At 35.8% G+C, this 22,137-nt stretch overlaps 1 protein-coding gene across 1 annotated transcript in view; it reads right to left on the reverse strand.

Moving 5' to 3' along the window:
- Positions 1-20,464, reverse strand: part of LOC107601651 (solute carrier organic anion transporter family member 3A1-like) — a 53,944-nt gene extending 33,480 nt beyond the window's left edge. Inside the window, exons 1-2 of the mRNA XM_016293908.1 lie at positions 20,456-20,464; positions 16,070-16,228 (exon numbers count right to left, since the gene is read on the reverse strand). Coding sequence (XP_016149394.1) covers positions 16,070-16,210 — 141 coding nt within the window. The 5' untranslated portion in view covers positions 16,211-16,228; positions 20,456-20,464. The remainder of the gene's footprint in view (positions 1-16,069; positions 16,229-20,455) is intronic.
- Positions 20,465-22,137: the final 1,673 nt, after the last annotated feature.

Consider the following 22,137-nt stretch of genomic DNA (forward strand, 5'->3'; position numbering starts at 1 on the left):
CCACTAGAACAGTGTTATATATTTTGCTGACTTGTGTACTTACAATATCCCAAATGTTTTGAAGAATGTTTAAATCCAGAGAAATAAGCAATTTTAACTAGTGACACGGAGCGTGTCCATAGTGTCATTGTGTCGCCTGCCAATGACGTCATAACCTCTCGATTTCCGGTTTTGTTTTGTAGAAAACATGGAAACACCAAAGAAGCTTTAATATGTTGTGCGTTTTAATAGACCGGTGCCGACCGCACAGAGTAGCATTATAACAGAACTTTCAAACGTATGTAGTATGATAAAACAGCGCTGCTTTTTTTCCCAACATATGCACGACCGGAAGGAGTGGAAGCGGTCGACTGTGGCATAATAAAAGCTCCGCTGCTTTCGAGCCGTGTGTCACGCTCGTTCAGCGGCCTCGTTTCGCTTCGATGGCTTTCAGCCTCACCCTGCTTCATTCTACTACGTTAATAAATCATTACCTCATCCATGAACATGATTTCTGATTTCTGTCCCGTCAGATTGCTTCGGCTGTGGGGATTAAGAAAACAACTCCCATGATTCCACACTCAGTCACCACGTCATCTAACTACGCCTTTGTCTATTTGTTTATTTTGAATACGCACCCTCTAGCGGTGAAAATTACAAATTGTGCCTTTAACAGGATGCTTAACAAAAGCAATTTTTCTTTGTATGGAATAAATTAATTATCATCAAAGCGTGTATGAAATTGCATGAATGCGTGCCTTTTTCTACAAAAATCTTAAAAATATATAGTACATATAATGTCTTTTAAAGAAGTCTCTTATGCTCACTCTTAGGCTGCATTTATTTGATCAAAAATTCAGTAAAACAGTAATTTTGTGAAATATTACAATTACAATGTTGAAAACAATTGCTGCTAAATATTTTTGAGCAACATTGGATGCCTAAGAGTTTTTACTCTCACTTTTGATTAATTTAATTTATCCTTGCTAAATAAAATAATTTATTTAAAAAAAAATACAAAATTGACCCCAAACTAGTGCTGGGCGGTATGACCAAAAATTTATATCACGGTATTTTTCAAAATTATACGGGTTTCACGGTACAAGACAGTGTTTTTTTTCATGCATGACTGAGTGTTAACCATATTTTCTACTGATTGAGAGAGAAAATACTGCAGTATATTGACTTAGAATGCCCTATTTTACTGTCATGATGAGTGAATATTGTCAAAAAATACCACACTAAATAGTGACTAAACACGACCCCTTTTAATACATGTTAACCATGAGTCACTCTCATTTATAATCGCGGCATCGTCTGATAAAATCAACATGCATCTACACTATGCGGTTGTTTTGGCTATATTACTTTTTTGTCTCATGCAGCGCACTGCCTGCGTCTGAGTAACTAAAAAAAAAACAACAAACAAAAAAGTGACCTATGCTCATATTTATAATTCCAAACAATCAGTAAGCGACAGGTGCTTGGAAACGCTGTTTTGTACTCATTTATTGATGAGTCGGCTGCGGTGCGGCCAACTGAATGAGCTGCTTCTCTGCCGCTCACTGCACAGAACAGACGCCGAGAGAGGTGACACTTCTCCGGGAAAGTCGAACCTTGCGTTCGCGGGACAGCACTGGCGAAATCTTCCAACTGAACCATAGCTAAGGTTTATCCAAAAAAAGTCGCTAGGTTTGTCAGTATGAATATTCTATGGAAAAAAGCCGCTAAAAGGGGCTGAAAGGTGCTAAATCTAGTGCTAAAGTCGCACTCGGGTGTGTGAGCCGCAGGAGCTGATGGCAGGGGGCGGTGGATATTTGTGGTGGTCAATGTGGATATTGTGGATGAGTTCTTCTGCGTCATCACGTTCTATTAGTTCTACAGCTTCAGTTTCGGAACTTTCACGCTTAGTTACACATACAGCTGTTCCCTCACCACAGTGCAACACCCCTTTCAAACAGTGTCGCGTTCCAAACGTTGTTTAAGTGACATATACCGGTATTGCGGTTTAATTTAAAATTCATATCATAACAAAAATAAAAACCGGTATTCGGTATGAACTGGTATAACGCCCAGCACTACCCCAAACTATTGCACAATATTAGCTCCATTTTCATTTTGTCAGTCCCCTAAGGTTGTTTGCTTTATTTGATATCAGTACTAAACAGGCACAGGCTGTCATCATACAGAAGTCAAATTCGACCCTAAACAATAAAACACCAAATCTAATCTAACCTGAGAGTCATCTTGGAGAGGTAACGTGTGATGATAAAGATCAGCAGCAAAGCTCAAAGAGAGGAACTGTCTTCACTTTCGCTACTATTTACCCAAGATGTGAAAATGAGATACAGTAATGGATCATGGAAATGGGCATGTTAAAGTAATCAACTCCCCAATCAAACCAAACACATCTATTCAAGGGTGGAATAAAAGGACAATAACCCCATGTCAAAGAAGAGAACTCATGACCCAGAAAAATAATCATCTTGACAAATCCTTTCAATCTTTGAAAACATCAGCATGCTACTTGTCATACATTCATTATCAAGGCTTATGACAAATATAGCTGGTGAAAGTGAAAAAATGCCACGAGGCAGCCTTGATGAGCAATCATGGGACTTTAATGAAGCAGCTTTGAGCTGGAGCCACACAAATATGGCATGGCTGTGAAAAGAGCATGTTATTGAGGACACGCTCTTTACTATAATCCTATTTCTCTAGAGCAAGCCTCTCTCAGATGCTCCATAGTGATCTTTGCAAATCTCCCCATGCTACATTACAGATTCCTACAGACTCAGATAATATGCATGGATTCTCTCGATTAGCTACATACACAGTTCTCTGGAATACTGGATTCTGATTGGTCATTCGTGGCATTAATCGACAATGTGATTACACGGACCGATATTTTGTATGATGGCCAATAAATTATATTTCACTGTTGTCCAAACATAACAATGCTTTCTCTTTTCAAACAGATGTTAGAATAGATGTCACAGTTTTGAGTGCGTGTGTGTGTTTGTGTGTGTGTGTGTGTGTGTGCAGATAGAAAGATTTACAGTTTAAATGAATATCAAATGTCCATATATTTATTTTACTTGGTAATTAGTCTTGTAAAAAGAGGGATAATGTACAATCTGCCAGTCATTATTACAAAAAACTCCTTAAATCTATTCCTTTCTCTCACTCTGCAAGTTTCCATATAGCTTTTAATGCAAATCAATTGTACATGCACTTGATGATGGTTTTTACCACACTATCCAGGGTTATTTAGGCCTCTTTGGGAATCATGGTGATTCTAGTGTCAGCTGAACTTCTGAATAGCACACCTCAGTGGATGGATTGATATAATTGTGCAGTATGAAAAATACAATTTCTGTTACCAAATCATCGGTATAACACTGTAAATTCTGTGCAGAGGAAGAGATTCCTAAACAGTTCAAATGCATGATGTGAATAATGAGTTTATTGTGGGCTTTAAACAGAGCAGTGATGTTGTTGTTATAACTGTCTGATAACTCAGTTTGCTTTAACTAAATTTTCTGTGGTTAGCTTGGTGCAATTCAATTGGAGAGTACCTTGGACAGTCTGGCAAACTGCTCTGTTTTGTGCAGAACTGTTGACTGTGGCACATTTGCAGTCTGCTAGAAGCCTGACTTAAAGGTGTCTTGTGTTTCAGTTAGTAATATGAAACATGCAAAACACTTCTCACTCCCTTACTGTTAAACTGTTGGTATATGGCTTTGATAAACTGCAAGGAACATAGTACTGTTCATGCATATACTGGTGACACAATTTGAATATCAAAGCTACTTGGTCAATGTCTATAATCATTCTTCACATCTTGAATATCTTTCTATCAAAAAGGTGTCTGTGTTCATGTGAGTGTGTCTAAATTTATGAATTCATTTAAACTTATGAAATAATAAGAGATTATATCTTACCAACAACATTTCCACTGTGCCAATAGAAAACTATTTTAAGATCTGGCCTAAAATGTCCAATAAAAAGCATATGCACGTTTTAATCCCATGAGTCATCTAAACATTAGCAACATTAATTTAAGAGCTCATATTGTAAAGTAACAATCATGGAAACAGGATTTTTAACACAGATAAATAACTAAACAGAAAGCTTTAAAACTTCTTGATCCAAAAACACGAATCAAAGTTGTTTAGTTTAAGAAATTAATATGAGAAAGGAGTGATATATATATATATATACTACAATTTGAAATATATATTTTCTATTTGAATATATTTTATAATGTAATTTATTGCTATGATGCAAAGCTGAATTTTTAGTATCATTATTCCAGTTTTCAGTGCCACATGATCCTTCAGAAATTATTCTTACATTCTGATTTGCTGCTCAATTATTAATGGTGCTCGATTATTAATAATGGTTCTTATTATTATCAATGTAAAAAAAATACTGCTTCATTTTTTTGTGGAAACATTTTTTCAGGATTCTTTGAGGAATAAAAGTTCAAAATAACAGCATTTATTTGAAATAGAATCTTTTGTAACATGATATATTTTCTTATATAGGCCTATATTTCACCTTTGATCAATTTAATGCATATTTGCTGAAACACACACCCCAAACATTTGATGTGGTACTGTTTTCAAAATTAGCCTATTAAATGTTTGATGATAATAATAATAATAATAATAATAATAATAATAATAATAATAATAATAATAATAATAATAATAATAATAATAATAATAATAATAATAATAATAATAATAATAATAATAATAATAATAATAATAATAATAATAATAATAATAATAATAATAATAATAATAATAATAATAATAATAATAATAATAATAATAATAATAATAATAATAATAATAATAATAATAATAAATGTTACATAGCTAAAAGTTGTATTGATAAATGATACATGAAATGATAAATAGTACATTTTCAGTTCAGTGAGCTCAGTCAAATCTTTACTAATAAGGGCACCAAAATTTAATAAAATCTTGCATCTTTCATCGATTCGCTACAGGAGGCCTTTGTTCACCCCCCGGAGCCATGTGAGACGTTTTTTTTTTAAATAGATGGGCGTTTTTATTTAACTTCTTCTGGACGGATGCATGCAACACCCGCTGAGTGGCATTAAACAGCTTGAAAGATCAAAGACAATTTTTAATCTAACTCCGACTGGATTCGTCTGAAAGAAGAAAGTCATATACACCTTGGATGCTCTGGGGTGAGTAAAAAACAGCCTAATTTTCATTTTTGGGAGAACTAACCCTTTAATGCCAAGACACATTCAACATGCCAGCAACGTAAAGTAATGCCAAATCTCTGTCGACTCCACCGTGACGTACTCACACCCATCGCCCTCTAATCCCTCAGCATTAAAACCAAATTATTAGAAAGACAATGAATAACTGAACAATGAGACAAAAATGTCTATCATGTTATTATTGAGTCAAGCTGAAATTTCATAATAGGCAGGCAATGACAAATTCCTGAGTGCAGAACAACAAGTCTGTATCATTCAAGTGTGAAATGGTTTCTAGAACATGTGCGCTATCAGGCATCCTCCAGCAATCTGTGACTCTGAGACTCAGTATTGCCTTATCAGTATGACAGGAAACAGAACAACAATAGTACTTATACTTTCCATGATTTCTACAGAAAGAGGGTGGGCCAATAGAAAACAGTGATGTTTCACAAATGAATTCCTTTGGGTGCAGTGCAAACCTCTTTTATTGATTTTAAACTGTAGTGATGTTCTTTCAAGCAATTTAGGGTAGTAGACTGTGAATCAAAAGGGGAATGGAGAATCAAAACAGTCTATTTGTTTAAAAAATATTGTTTAAAAGAACAATATTAAATTCAATAATTTCAAAGGATAAAATAAATAAATAAATGACTGCTAAATTCCCACTGCTAACAGCATCTATCACAACATTTCAAAAGACAATGTGACAGGAAGATAAATGAAAGATGTCAATTACGGTATCAGCCCATTGTTTGTGGACAGGTAGAGATTTATTTTGAACTCTGCATAATCAAAAAAATAAAATTAAAAAACCTCCTAAAGAAATGAACTTTACTTTTGAAAAATATCTTTATAATAAAAGAGAAAAATAATCATATGCACGCATTTTAAAATTGCATGACCTGATGAATATCAATCGTCTCTCGTAACTCCTTGTAGTCAACAAATAAGTTAATCGTGGGTAACTGTGAATAGCACATTTCTACAATAGTGTACTGAAAATGTGCATGCCACTACATTCATGTGACTACTGTAGGTGATACTATAAATCCAAGGTGACTTTCATTTTTCGAAAGCATAAAAAAGTCGCAATGAAACTGAAGTAGCAACTGAAGTAGTAGATTTTTTCTTCTGTATACTGTTATGTATATCTGAGTGTAACAGATTATCGAAAAAGAAAAATGTGGAGTGGGGATGTGGATCTAGGGCTGCTCGATTATGACAAAAATCATAATCACAATTATTTTTGGTCAATATTGTAATCACGATTATTTAACACGATTATTAGTGGGCCATATGACCAAAACTTTATATGAAATATTTATTTAAAGATAGTGATATATATCAAATATATATTTTCTGTAAATAAGTTTGCTATGACATCTACATTTTAGAGTCCAGTGAAATGTCACAATTCTCAATACCACAGCAGAATACTAGATTAACTAATATTAGTTAAAGGGGTCATATGATGCGATTTCAAGTTTTCCTTTCTCTTTGGAGTGTTACAAGCTGATTGCGCATAGATAAGATCCCAAAGACTAAAGTCTCAAAACCAAAGAGATATTCTTTATCAGTTAAGACTCTGCCACACCCCCCTAAAACGGCTCGTTCTAACACGCCCCCACATATCTACCTCACTATGTGAAATATTAGCATAATGCGGCCCAAGTGTGCACGCAATGAAAGAAGGCGTGGTTTCAGTAACCGCAGTTAGTGTTGAAGCAGCCATGTCAGGGAGACGCTGTGTGTTTCAGTGTGAAAGCAAAAGCACTTTATTTGGTCTTCCGAAAGTAGATTTAGGAATCTTGAAGATCACTTACAACAGAACAGCGATGCATTTTATGGACGACCGTTTCGTGGACCTAGGAGAGGAGGTAACTCTGACTATGACAATCTGGCGCTTCTGAATCAGCTACTGTTTTGTTATTAGTTTAAGTATTTGCTATTGACTGTTCAAATGCGGAGTTTTGCGCATCGTGTGTGTGTGTGTGTGTGTGTGTGTGTGTGTGCGCGCGCACACGTGACAGAGTGTGAGAGAGAGATCACATCACAGTGGAGTCAGCTGTCTTAACCGTGGCTTGTGTACTGCAAACACATACCAGCTTCATCATTGTGTCTGTCACGTGACTCTGTTCCCCTTTTGGGCTCTGTCTTTACATTTATTTTGAAAGACGAAGCTGGCGATTATGGTAAGGGGCGTTAAATTTCCGACGAGTGTTTGTGGTGTTCGGCCAATCACAATGCACTGGGTCAGCTGGCCAATCAGAGCAGACTGCGCTTGTCGGAAGGAGGGACTTTGTAGAAAACGAAGCGTTTGAGAGAGGCGGGGCATAGAGGACCTACAATAATGTACAGTATTTGAAAAAGCATGTCAACATATTCTGTTACACCAAATGCACAAAATAATGATCTTTAAAAATGCATCATATGACCCCTTTAAAAAGATCCTCAAAATTATTGAAAATAATTTAACTGCCAGTAATAAAAAAGCAAAGGAATACAACAGAATAAAAAAGATACAAATGAAACAAACTGTGCTTTAAGTTTTTTAATGCCTAATTTTTAATTTTTAAAGTCTAAAATATTCAGTTAACAGCCTACTAGATAAATTGAATAATCTAATGTAAAATAAAACAGCATTGTCTTCACTGTAAGAATTAAACATCCTTTGTTTCTTATTAAAGCTACAAAAGTCCTTCAGTCAAGAGCAGTGAGTGATTTTGAATATTGTCTTTTGTTGTTTCATTAATATCAAGCACACAGTTGGCAGCATGAATATTAGCCTGCTGTCACTTTAAGAGCCGGACGGATCCAATTTACTGTTACACAAGAATTTTCATTCTCAACTCATTACGTTCATTTATTACATAACCGGTGAGGGTTTACATGAATAATCACTAAGCTCTGCATTTTTACATATTTTTGCGTGCATTTGTCCATTTAGGCACTAAAAGTTGATTTTACATGTCCGTGCTCTGTTCCGTCTCTGCGCATACAACCTCCAGAGGAACAGCGCAAGTTCTCTTTCTCGCTTTTAAAAACATGAATAAATCGAATATACTTCAATAAATCAAGCACGTCCCATTTTGCAAAAGTCTCGTTACATGATTTTACTGATTTGCATGTGAAATTGGGCTTTTATGGAGGAGCAAAAGAGCACTGCTGGAAAGGGGGCGGAATGGGGTGCAAAAATCGTTCTCTCTTGTTTAGGCTACTCTATTTTCATAATCGTTGGAGGCCAAAATCTAAATCAAAACTGAATTTCAATTACCGTATTGACCCGAATATACGACGATGTTTTTTTCTTGGAAATACTTCTAAAAAAAATGCGGTCGTCTTATATTCAGGGTCTAGCCTTTGACATGTCAATAATACACCCACAACAATAGGTGGCACCACATACGCATAAAACGAGTGTGCCATGAAATATGTAATGTAATGCGTGTTGTAAAGATCGCGAGTAAAAACAAAAGAATAAGAAAACCTTACAGCTGCATGAGTCGTGACTGTCACGTTAGCCTGATGGAACCAAACTCCCTTTGTGATTTTAAAACGTAAGACAGTACCCAGATTTGAAGACTACAGTAAGATTTAACTTCTACTGTTAATAAGATTTTGGTAGGCTACTATTAGATGGATAGCCTAAATGTCCTAATTCAGATGGGCTACCTGTTGCTGTTTTTTTAATGGTATATCAAAAAGTGTATATTTTTTTAATGTGATTGTTGGTACATTTTACCAGTTTTTACCATACTTTCAAAACAAAAATTAAAATAGGAAAAATATGCAATATGAAAATAATTGAAGACAAGATTTGTTTTTTAAAAAGCCTTTTTCCAAAAGGTACATCTGGAAAAAGGGGGGTCGTCTTATAATCAGGGTCGTCTTATATTCGGGCCAATACAGTAATTGCACAGCCCTACGTGGATCTATGCATCAGTTATTGATTGAATTTTGAGATTTGACTGCTGCACTCAAAAGTGGATACAGATAAATAGAAAGTTGCAGGGATGATGTATTTTTGGAGGCCAACGCCAGGAAACAAATTAGAATTTCATTTTAGCATTTCTGGTTCTATCATCCTGAAGTCATTATTTCAAATGCTTGAAATAAGGTATGTGGTTAACAGAAGCTCAAGATATTTTTATGTTTTATTCTACGACTTAAAAAGCTCAGGCCTGGGGCTAAACGTAGGCCTATGAAACTGATACAATGCAAAGAAATAAGAATGTCTCAAACAAGCCACTGATTCAGTCTGTGAAATAAGGTCTGTGGTTAACACAAGCTCAATATATTTTCACGTTTTATTGCATCAGTAACACTGCCTTGTTATGTTTTTAAAGCTGTTACTTGTCTTGAAAAAGGCAGTTGCTTAGAAGTGGCTAAGTAAGCAATAAGGTACAAAAGGCCATGTTGTATGAATAAGTCTGCTTCACGTCGTGCCTAACAACACCCTTCATCCATGACTAATTCCCAATACAGCATGCCTCGAGTACTTTACAGCTTTTATAAAATGGTTACCACACAATACAAATATTAAAGCCAAAATGTATTGATATGTGACTTTTTTTTTTAAAGTAAATTCATTAAATGCTATCCTTCTGCTAAAAAATAGTTCATTAAATTAAATTTACAAATGGCTGCACCCGCTCTTACGGGAAAAATAAGGTGGATATGAGATTTTCTTACATACATGCATCTAGCATGAGAAAGCATCTGTTTCCCGTCTTTTAGTTTAAAACAGACTGATTCATGGCACAGCACATGTTTGCAAGCGTCATTACAGTGTAAATTGATGGACATACTGTACCATACCTGAAACAGAAAAGTAGGGCTGTGCGATATAGCTAAAAAATATATCAACGATATAAGTTTCATATCGTTTGGTATCGATAATTATTTAAATTTTTTATAACCTTTTTTAAAACAGAGCAATATAATTTTTTTTTTTTATTTAACCACTGTATTTTTAATTTGCCCACTCTATTAAGACAAACAACAAATATATATATATATAATTTATTTTTTTTACAGTCAAACACAAAATAAAATTTAAACAAATATCTCCTATCTTATGTTTTATATGCAGATTAAATAAGTCTTAGGGAAACTTTTGACTTGTTTCCCGAGGCCACAGGAGGGCGCAATGAGCAAAATAATGCAGCGCATTAATTGTCAATTCAAATAACTGTCTATAAAAACGTGCATAACGTCTAAATGAACATTTTACAATTTTGTAAACTGCATAAACAATTATGAACAAAACAGTATCATGTGTTAATGCATTGCTTAGCCTAATACAAATAGCCAAATCGCCGATCACACAGATTGCATTTAAAAACATGAGACACAGTGAAATGAAATAAACCTTCACAAATTCGCATCGCGATTTCTAAATGTTAAAACTGTTTTAACTTTGCATCTCTTGCATGAGACGCGAGTGCAGCAGTCATATTTGTCCGTGCAAAAATGTGCTGAATATGCGTTCTGTGTGAATGGCTTGGTTTCGGTTTTAACCTAACCAAGATCTTCTACGCATTGAGCTACTATATGTCTCTAATATTTTGAACGAATAACACAGCAGTGGCGCGTCTCATGGGCTAGACTAACAAAACATTAAAATGCAAGGTCACTTACATCATCACCACATCCCGCGCACCCCTGATGACGCTCCCTGACGCACTCCTAACATTCGATTGTACCATTTTTGCATTCAAATGCAAATGTTTATTTTAAATTCGACTAATATTAATTTTTTTATTCACCATCTCCTCATCACAGGCAGGCACAGCACTCAATTCAGCATGTGTTCGTGTTTGTGTGAGCTGTCTGCGTCACTCATAGCACGTGCCTATATCGAACATTTTTTATATTGTTATCGATGAAGGTGTACCGTCGATAAATATCGATACCGTTTTATCGCCCAGGCCTACAGAAAAGTAATAAATACAGTAATATTCCCTCCGCTTCGGAAACTGTGGGCTTCCACACAAATACGTGCACACATCAACATAGCGACTTTTGTCGCTGCATGTCGCCAGGGGCTGGCGATGAGGTTGCTAGCTTGAGAAGAGTTTCTTTAGCCCCGTTCACACTACAAGCGACACACAACAGCAAAGCGACACAATCCCATTAATTTCAATGGAGAGCTGGTTTTTTGGAGATTTCCGGCGGCACGCGCGACAGCGGCCGTTGGCGACCGGATGGGGCGTGTCCAGCGACGCGACAAAGTTCAGAATCCTTCAACTTTATGCAAATGAAGAGCGACTTTCAGGAGCAACAGCCAATAGGAAAGAAGACAGTAGAGCTCATGTGATAGTTCTCCTCTCAGCGCTGTAGATAAACATACGCAAAGGAAGAAAGTAGGCTCTGTTTCTCGTTCATTTTTGTTTGTATGTACTGATTTAATTTAGATTTAGATTATATTTAGTCTTTTGCCTCCAAAATGTTTGTACTTAGCGGCAAGAAACCTGATTCGCTGTCAAGGCAACCAGTATTGAGAACGCCCACTAGCAACCTCATCGCCAGCCCCTGGCGACATGCAGCGACAAAAGTCGCTGCTAGTGTGAACAGGGCTGACGGGAAGGGGCATGGCCTCAAAATTAAATGTGAACAACACAACATAACGCCAGCAGGGGTCAGTCATAATTCATTACATAAATAATAAACAGTTCATTTTGCTGAAATACATAATACATGGTTGGTTGCGCAGTGATACACAGAACCCTAAGGTGAAACAAACATAGCCGTGCTTTATCGTGAATAAAACACAGCTGTTGACCAAACAGAATCAAGGACTGGAACTAACCGTTTTATAAATGGGAATACAGAGGTTGTCGGGGATATTACACGTCGTCACACTGAACAGGTAAACTCATGTACTCACTATAGTTCACTTTTCACACCCTTGTTGTGTTTATAATCACGCTCTTACAAAATATTTTAACTCAAACTTTTAGGGAAAATGTTTTTTAAATGAAGACTGAAGCGTTGACATTGAAGTCATACAGCCATCTACATGTTTCTGCTTAGTACTGCATTTAAGTACAAGCGAACTGAGCAGGCACAAAATAAAGAGTTGAGGTTAGATGAACCAGATATATTTGTTTGGTTATGTCACGTGACATGTCTGCCAAATGACATTTGCAAACACTGCCCCAGCATTTTTGCATTACACTCAGAGTACTTAAAGGGGTCATGAACTGAGAAATAAAAATTTGCTTGATCTTTACACATACAGTATATGAGGTCATTGTACTATAAAAACATTCTGTGAGTTTCAGAACTCAAAACCTTCTTGTTAGTCTAAAAATGTACATTGAAGCCAATCTGCTGAAACAACAGGTTGTGGAATGTGCCACTTTATGATGTAACAATGTGGCTAAACCCCGCCTCCACAGAAGAAGATCAACGCTTGCTTCGACATCGCTGCAGCATCCATATATGAAAGATGTCAACTGTCAAACATACACAACTGTTAGCCAATCATTTACTTCAGCGTTTACTTCTGAGTCTACAATCCACCACACCTATTCAGACAAAGCGTTCCGATGAGGAGGTTCAAAACAGGACAACAATAGAGCATTACTTCTAAATTATGATGATTTTTGATGTAAAAATCTTGATAACATTATAAGTGGACCTCAGAGAACAGTACAAAATAATAAAAAAGGCAGTTCATGACCCCTTTAAATACATGCATATTGAATGCTATACAACGATGTGCACAAGTTGTGTGTGCTTCCAGAGATTAAATAAAGATACTGGCTCTCTTAGCTCATGGGGGAAGTCCAGACTGCCCAGAGTCAAGCTCAGGGCTGAGGCTAAACATAGGAAACTGACACAATGCCCAGGAATGAGTATGATGTCTGAAACAAGCCACTGAGTCAGTCTGTGAAGGACGGTGGAGAGACTCCTTCTCAAAATGGACAATTACAGCTGCTTCTGAGATAATCTAATTTAATCAGTTGGAAATTACATGGAAAATATAAATGCTACTACATGGCCTGCGTGCTGATAAACTATATTATATTTTTAACCTTCAACAAATAAATGTGTATTTGAACAAAACATTGTCATGTGAGAATACCAATATTGTGTTCTATGTATAAATAACCCAATGACCTACACGTTAAACAAGCACTCTCTGAGTATACAAACTTCTACCATTTCACACAAATGTTTGCTTAATAAGACATATTTGGAAATAGTTTGAAGCATTTTGATGGCTCGTTTGTCAATGGAAAAACCCCAGAGAGTTTAGTTTAATGCCGTATCTATCTGTCAAAATAAATCTGGGCAATCTCTACATCTTCCAGTCCCACATTTTTTTTTTTTTTTAAATGACAAAGTTGTGTTGATATGGTTTACAAACATCAGAATTTCCATAAGCTGGGAACAAATCCAGTCCACAACAAGTGTGCCCCTTTGAGACTGTTCCCATGATGTATTGTGACTTTCTGGTACAGAGCAAATGATTGTTTCCTTTCCAAATATGGTCTGAGCGCACACAGACATCAGAGACGTCCAAAGGGTAGACATGGCTGGACAAATCTCTTCCTTATCAAAGATGCTATATAGAGCAGTATTCAACTCACTGACAGCAAGCAATGCGAGAATTTTCTTTCAGATATCGGACACCACAAACAAAGCACAGACAACTGCAGCACAAGCAGCACTGTTGTGTCAAAATAAAAAAAGCAAACAAATCTTGCATGTTCACCAAAATATGGAAAAGATGAAGACATTGATATTCTCGCTTCCTGTAATACTAAAGAGGTATAGCTCTCAGATATCTAAAACAGATTGTGCTTATCCTGGATTCTACATCCATAATTATTTTTGCCGAATAGAAGCACTTGTTTTGTCAGGAACTAGGCTAGTTCTTTGAGTCCAAGTATGCTATTTAATGAAATTACATAGAAATAAAAACGTCCTTATTTTTTCATGTGACATTTTTACAAAAGCAATAATTTGCTAAAGGCTACTGCATTGTAAATAGTCTACATTCAAAATAAGAGGAAAGCTTTTTGACAATCTTATAAGGACAAGACTTTGACATGCTCTCTTATTGTAAATATTAAAGAGGTTATCATCAAAAATATCTCTCAGATATCTAATTGTTCTTGTCCTGAATTGTTAGTAGCATCCATTTTTATTTTTTGCTGCATAGCAACACTTGTATTGTTAGGGAATATATCTTTGATTGCTGATATTTAATAAAACATTTTTAATGTGTTTTTCGTTATTTTTTCATGCTGTATTTTTTGGTGAGCGTGATTTCACCAAGTACAACATGTTCCTGGATCAACATCCTTGTTGATCCTGGAACAACATTCCAATCAACCAATCAGAATTGAGGGATAACTTTTCAGGAAATATCTGTTTTAGGTTTATGATCAGGGGTAGGTGATTCTACACCCTTGTTAATCAGCTATCATTTCACACTGATTTTAGAAATAAATTATGGGTAGGGTTAGGTTTAGGGGTAGGGATTGGGTTAAGTCTATATTTTTGGACAGTAATGTTGATCCAGGATCAACAACAGATGTTGATCCAGGAACATGTCTGTCTTGGCAAAATCATAGCGACCGTATTTTTTTATATATAAAAGCAATAATCTGCTGTAGCCTACTGTAGCCCTACATAATATGAGGAATGTATAAATAAAGAGAAGTTAAAGACTTTTGACATTCTGTAAATATTAAAGAGATTATCATCAAATATATCTCTCAGATATCTAAAATATATTCCTCTTGTCCCGGATTCTGCATCCTTATTTTTCTTTCTGTCTATCGCTGGAGCGGGTCTCTCTCTCGTTAGTGAACTTGTGCGAGAAATGTAAAACCAGGAGTGGATCTCGAGCAGAGTGATTACAGAACGTACTGAGCGGGGAGGGGAAATCTCTGTCGCTCCATTCCACTCATATGTGGCTCCTGACCGGGTTAACTCCGTTCAGTACGATACAATACTTGGTCACTCACAAAGCTCCATGCTGTTGCTCTTAATGGAACTATTTTCGTTGGTGTTGAAGAAATATCCAAACTAACAGTTGTCTGAAACATACGTTTTTTATATTAATTACTTTTTCATATAACTGTTGAATAAAAGCAATATCACACTCGCTATCTGAATATGAGCAGAGCTGTAATCGCCGAATTAGGCTACAGTGCTGATAAAGACTCCAACGGTACTTTTGCTCGTGTGATATTGCTTAAATGGTGTTTTTATTGATGATGACATAAAGGGGTCATATGATGCGATTTCAAGTTTTCCTTTCTCTTTAGAGTGTTACAAGCTGATTGCGCATAGATAAGATCCCTGAAGTTGCAAAGACTATTAAAGCATGTCAACATATTCTGTTACACCAAATACACAAAATAATGATCTTTAAAAAACCATCATGACCCCTTTAAAATGACTCACGTAGCCCACGGTTATCTGTCATAGACATATTGGCCCACAGCTTACTTACTTATTTCTCAGAGCCTGACACAAACTTATGTCTGCTGAGGCTGCTGCTTCATTGCATGAACACCCAGTGATGTTCACTTCTTTTCGCCTATTTTCTTTTTCTTTGAACTTAGGGCACGGCATGTTATAGAATGAATGACTGAAGCTCATTATATGATTATGTCACTCACATCCGTGTCACGTTTGTTGCTATGCACTACGTTGCACTCAAGAGCAGGAAGGTTGAAGAAAAGGAATAGCGCAAACCAAATGAGCCGAACCTTGAGCCAAATAAGTTCAGAAAGGTCAATAAGAACAGACAGTGATTTCCAGAGTCTGAAGTGTAAAACTAATCCAAAACAAAAGGAAAAGCATCGCTTTACTTACCAAGTATGCGCCCACTGTGCCCTGTGCCAACATCAGAGCACATTCCGCCACTAAAAATATCTTAATATTTGAGAAACATGAGGGCTTTTTCTTCATATCATCCCGCTGTGGGTCCTCGGAGCTCTGCTTTTTCACTTGCATCCTGAGCAATCCAACAGCCTAGAAACGCAGCGATAAACTATTGTAAACGGACAATAAACGCTAAATCAAGCGTGTCTTTATTTCTCTGTAGCACTGACTACTGTTGACAGTCAGACTCTGCGCCGTGTGACAGGTTGTAGACTTTTCATTAAAACTCCGCCGATGAATGAAGCCGAAATAAACTCTCCTCCTGTGCACTCTATCGCGGAAATGGAGGATAAAACGTCGCTGGTTTTTACTCCAAACATCTTTCTTTCCCTCTGAGACTGTCCGAGCTCCCGTCGTGTTAGTGTTTGCTCGTATACCGTCACCATCGCTCTAGTCCGCAGGCTTGATTCTCCGCCTCGGTCATGACTGATATATGTGAGCGTTTCTACCGGACAGCTGTCTTGTACAGTAGCGACACAGTAGAGGCGCTGTGCGGCAGGCATCGTAAACTGAATGCTTACTGATTACTGTATGTATTCAAAATACTGGCACATGAATGGCAGATAAATAGCGTGTTTAAAATAATTTCTCAGTTTTCTGGGTGTAACGTTATTCGGTTCGTTTCACGCAAAACAACACTGGCTTTTGACGCCCATATAGCACGTACAATTGCGTTTGAAACAAAACACTAGCGATTTTTGTAAAATGTTCCGTATGCGACGGCGGTACAGTTAGTTTGACGTTTGACATTCATTAGACATTCGGGTTTTGTGCCAATTAAATTCTTTGCAGCTTTTATGTTTTGAGCCCAAACTAATTCAGATAGACATACATATATGTCCTTTATGTTGCACAAGGCTTAATTTCTAGGAATAAAAAAAACATTAACCATTTAAATTAATTAAACAATTTAACTACGAGACATTATAATATAAAACCAATACTAAAATGTTCGGAAAAACATACCTGTTATCGCACAAAGCTCCGTTTTTGGAATTACAATATTATGTTTTTTTTATAATAATTTTACAAGTTTTAATGTATGCAATAATATAAATCCATTAAACTCTGACACAATTTGAGATAAAGGTATCAAACCAACTGTAAAATATTCAGATTATTATTCCCTATAATGCACAAGGCTTGGTTTTTCAGTTTATGCCTTTACTGTTTTTATATACAGCACTGAAACCATATTTTTCATTTGTTTTATATACTGTATCCACTTAAATTAATTAAACTCTGACACAGTTTGAGATAAAGGTATCAAACCAACTGTAAAATATTCAGAATATTATTCACTATATGTCTATCTGAGTTAGTTTGGGCTCAAAACATAAAAGCTGCAAAGAATTTAATTGGCAAAAAACCCGAATGTCTAATGAATGTCAAATGTCAAACTAACTTTACCGCCGTTTTGATGCGTAAATACATAAAAAAATTGCATGGCCATTTAAGTGTATTATCGGTCAAAGGTTTTTAATATTTTTTAAAAGAAATCTCTTATGCTCTTAGGCTGTATATTGATCAAAATGCATACAGTAGAAACAGTAATAGAGTGACATATTATTACAGTTTAAAAGTTTACAAGTTTTCTATTTGAAATATATTTTAAAATGTAATTTATTCTTATGAAGGCAAAGCTGAATTTTCAGCAACTATTCAGTGATCTTAACATAATCCTTCAAAACTAATACCTGCTGACGTGGTGCTCAAGAAATATTTCTTATTATTATCAATTATGCTTAATATTTTTATGGAACATTAAAAAAATCGTATTATCATTCCAAACTTTTGACTGGTAGTGTACACTTGTATATATATAAATTAATAAATAATAAATAAATAAACAGAAAAAAAACATAGGCCTACTTTAAAGACTCGCTTTCTCGAAACAATAACTGCATATTAATACAAAATAACATGAATAAACATTTATTTTATCTATTTTTTATTTTATTTTATTTATTTAAAAAAAAAATGTTTTGTGCTCAGCGGAACCATATAGTGATACAGTACAAAATCTCATGCAGTTCACATACAGTATATACAGTACAGCACCCTTGTATTTTTTTATGCTGAATTATTATCAGACAGAATTTAAAGACGATTCATCATAAAGATAGGTCTACTTAGACTATTTCATTGCAAGCTGACATAACATGCTTATCAGCTTATCAAGTTTTTACGGACTGGCTTTTTGTTTTTGATGAATCACTGGCAAGTGTGATCATTTCATATTATATTACTGCAGCAGATATGCCTCACAAATTGATTTTTGAATGAATGTTCTTTGTCTCTTTGAGATCCATCTGGAGAACAGCTACTAGTTTCATGACTTTGAACAGCAGAATGGCGGCTGTGGTTATAGTATGAATACACTGTTCTGGTCAGAGTTTTGAGGAAGAAGAGTGTGAAATTCTGACTCATGATCGCCACACTCACACTGAGAGCTGCTGCACACAGGCCTGATGACACACTGCTGTGTTTGGTTACCATAGCAAACATTTTGCAGCAGCTGTTAAGTCATGAAGACCTGTTTTCTTTCTCTAACTTTTCTGATGATTTAACATGAATGGGTGTGTTGTTTAGAGAGAATCAATGGTATAAGTAGATGAATAGTAAATGAATAGTTAGTGAAAAACGAAAATATAAAATAAAAGCTAATTCAAAATATTCAGTTCATGTGATTGTATCAGCCTGAATGGTAGAACTGCATATAAATAGACTAAATGGGTGTCACTAGGCCATTTTTAGAGGGAGTTTTAGCCCCCCAAAATTTATACTGAAAATTGTGTGTGTGTGTGCGCGCGTTTTTGGACATAAATTTGTATAGAGCTAATTCAAAATATTCAGTTCATGTGATTGTATCAGCCTGAATGGTAGAACTGCATATAAATAGACTAAATGGGTGTCACTAGGCCATTTTTAGAGGGAGTTTTAGCCCCCCCAAAATTTATACTGAAAATTGTGTGTGTGTGTGCGCGCGTTTTTGGACATAAATTTGTATAATGACAAAGGGTATGACATAGGTATTACAAGGAGAAGGTGACTTTTCAGGACATTACCCCATGTCCCCACTTTTCAAAACGCTTATAAATCACACAGAATGGAGTGTATTGAAAATCTGAAATAGCACAAAGTTTCCTGTAAGGGGTAGGTTTAGGGGTAGGGTTGGTGTAGGGCAATATAATATATGGTCTGTACAGTATAAAAACCATTACGCCTATGGGATGTCCCCACTTTTCACAAAAACAAACCTGTGTGTGTGTGTGTGAGCAGGAAGATTTGTATTTGGCTTGTTCAGTACTCAAATGTTGTACCCTTCTAATTTATGCAATACAGTGGAATACTGCAATAGGTTTCGTATAACACCCTAACCTATTAGTCAAACATTATTTTATTTTATTTATTTATTATTTTTTATTATTATACCCTCATTGGGGGCTGAGCCCCCCTAAAATGAAAATCCTAGAATCTCCCCTGACTAAATATATATATAAAGATTGCTGTCGCTCTATATGTCAGGATTGGACTGTCTTTGTTGTGTTTTGCGCCCCATGAGCTCCCCTTGACCCAGTTTCTCCCTCATGTGCCCTTATTTGGTCGTTCCTGTTCCTGTCCTCAACGTCTCTTAATTAGTCATTCTGTTCACCTGTGGTCCTCCCAATTCCCTCGTTATCCTGTGTACTTAAGCCCCAGTCTGTTCAGTCTGTGTTTGTCGGGTCTACTTGTTGGATTACATGTTGTGAACGTGTGTCATCTCCCCTTCCTGGTGTGGATTTACCCTGTTTGGATTTAATAAAAGACTGTGTTTGCTATTCTACGTCTCCATCTTTCCTTCCGGCAACGTATCGTGACACTATAGAGATGTTATTTATAGGTTTTTGAAAACTTTTACAGACATTTTGCATCTTTGTAACATCTTTATATGGATAAAGCAAAACTGAGTGGAATTCTTTTCACTGAGTGAAAAGAAAAATAGTACATGCACATTATTTGCCCGTTTAGTAGAAAAATATTGGTATTATAAAAAAGACAGATTGTATTCACACTGAGCAGAGCAATGGGGGTAAAATCCAAAGGGGGACTCAATGCTTGGCATTGATTGTAGTGATGACATCAATGGCCTTAAACGGTATTTGACTCTTATGGAACATATGTTTCCCATGAGGTCAATATTTCAGCACTACTGTGAATGGAGCAATAGCGGTGAAACTAAATCTAATTTTAATTATCTAATCTGATGCTGCAGTAGGTCTGCTAAACTAAATGAGGCTGCGCTCACACTGCACAAATGATGTCTTTACAGCAAACTGGATGATATGAACATCAGAGATCACTCCTTTTATCTAATGTTTAATTATGGCGAGACCAAGTTAGAGCATATTAATTTAGTTTTGAACATTTTGTGCTTGTTGGGCTGCTGATGTTACCTATGAGACGTGAGTGGATTTTCCTGGCATTTCCCTCTCAACTGTGAAATCAATGATGATATCCACGGACAAGTTTCTTGCAAGCCAGATATGGCTTTTGAGGGCCTCACTGAAGAAGAAACATTAGGTCGCAGTTCATTCAAGTTGTTAAACTGCTGTGGGTTCAAGCCTGATAGGACTATTTTGATAGCTTCAAAATACCGCTTGAGAATTAAATTTGATTAAAACAAATGCATTTGCGTAAATAGATTAGATAAGGAAACACTCACCATGCACGTCCTTCATGCAGATGAGTTAGGTGCATCATGGAAACATTTTAAATCACTTTTTCAGGCACATACTTGACATGTTATCATCCATTAGTAGATGCAAAACATGCATTAAAGTGACTTGCTAGGGGGAAAAACATTTTCATAGTACAAGCAACCCCTCTGATAATGTTCCATATGGTCCATGCATTTTTCATGTGAATTTGAGAAACAATGTGACAAAAAAAAAAAATGAAATTCTGCTTTAATTTTGGTTGGGAATGATCTTAGAAATTGTTTTACAAATTATATTATCAAGAATTATGTTTTTATGTGGGCCACTCATTTAAATATCCTTCGGAGAAATTATATATATATATATACATTCTCAATAGCGGCTGAAAACAGCTAAACATCTTTTTCATAAAGTCATCGCCTATTTGTTTACATGACATTGCTTCTTGCACGTTTTGCGAAATATTCAACGTGAAATGTCCAGTAAGTGGCACTAAAAGTTTTATTCAAAACAGATGATTGGGAATCTGGCAACGTTTTTTTTTTTTACGTTGGTTGTTGTAATTATTCTGGCAGTTCGGAACTGAAATGTTCAATAAATGAGGCTAAAAAAGGTTTTCAGTTTGCAATGCTGTACCAAGTGAGATTCTAAGCAAGTTTACTATGTTAGAAAAACCATACATTTGGAGCTGGTTATGTGCTGCAAACACGAAAATGTATTTGTTAAAAATTACCAGCGGCCAAGTGGATTGACTTCCCTTTAAAAGGAGTCATTTTCTGTAACCCAATCGACTTCAGTTAAGCAAAGAATTTGTTTTCATTGAAGTCTTTAAAAACACCTTGATTGTGGAATATGTATTTGCATATGCTAATAAAACCATGCAGCAATAAAGCATCTAAAAAGGTAACTTTACTATCCGCACATAGAATTCTAAGAAAGAAAGAACATTTAAACTGTTTCTGGACTCACTGCTTCACTTATAATATCACAACAACAGGTCAGATAAAGGTTACATACAATTATTAGACAATTTGACAACAACATGCCTCTGTACAGCTCACTAAATTATATGCACAATATCCAAGTCAGCCCAGCACATCTAAAACTGATTTAAAACTGTCTCCCAAGGAATTAAAGGAACTAAAGGTATGTTTAAAAGAAATTACATTATATAATAGATGAAATTCTGCAGTGCACCAAAGGACCTATTAGCAATTAAATTTTTTTTTGATTGAAACATCTTTGGGTTGGAACAAAAAGTTTATTGTAAATGGCAAATGTGCATGTATTATAAAATGA

The sequence above is a fragment of the Sinocyclocheilus grahami genome, unplaced genomic scaffold (assembly GCF_001515645.1).
Source record: "Sinocyclocheilus grahami isolate Dianchi unplaced genomic scaffold, SAMN03320097.WGS_v1.1 scaffold309.1, whole genome shotgun sequence".
NCBI lineage: Eukaryota > Metazoa > Chordata > Actinopteri > Cypriniformes > Cyprinidae > Sinocyclocheilus > Sinocyclocheilus grahami.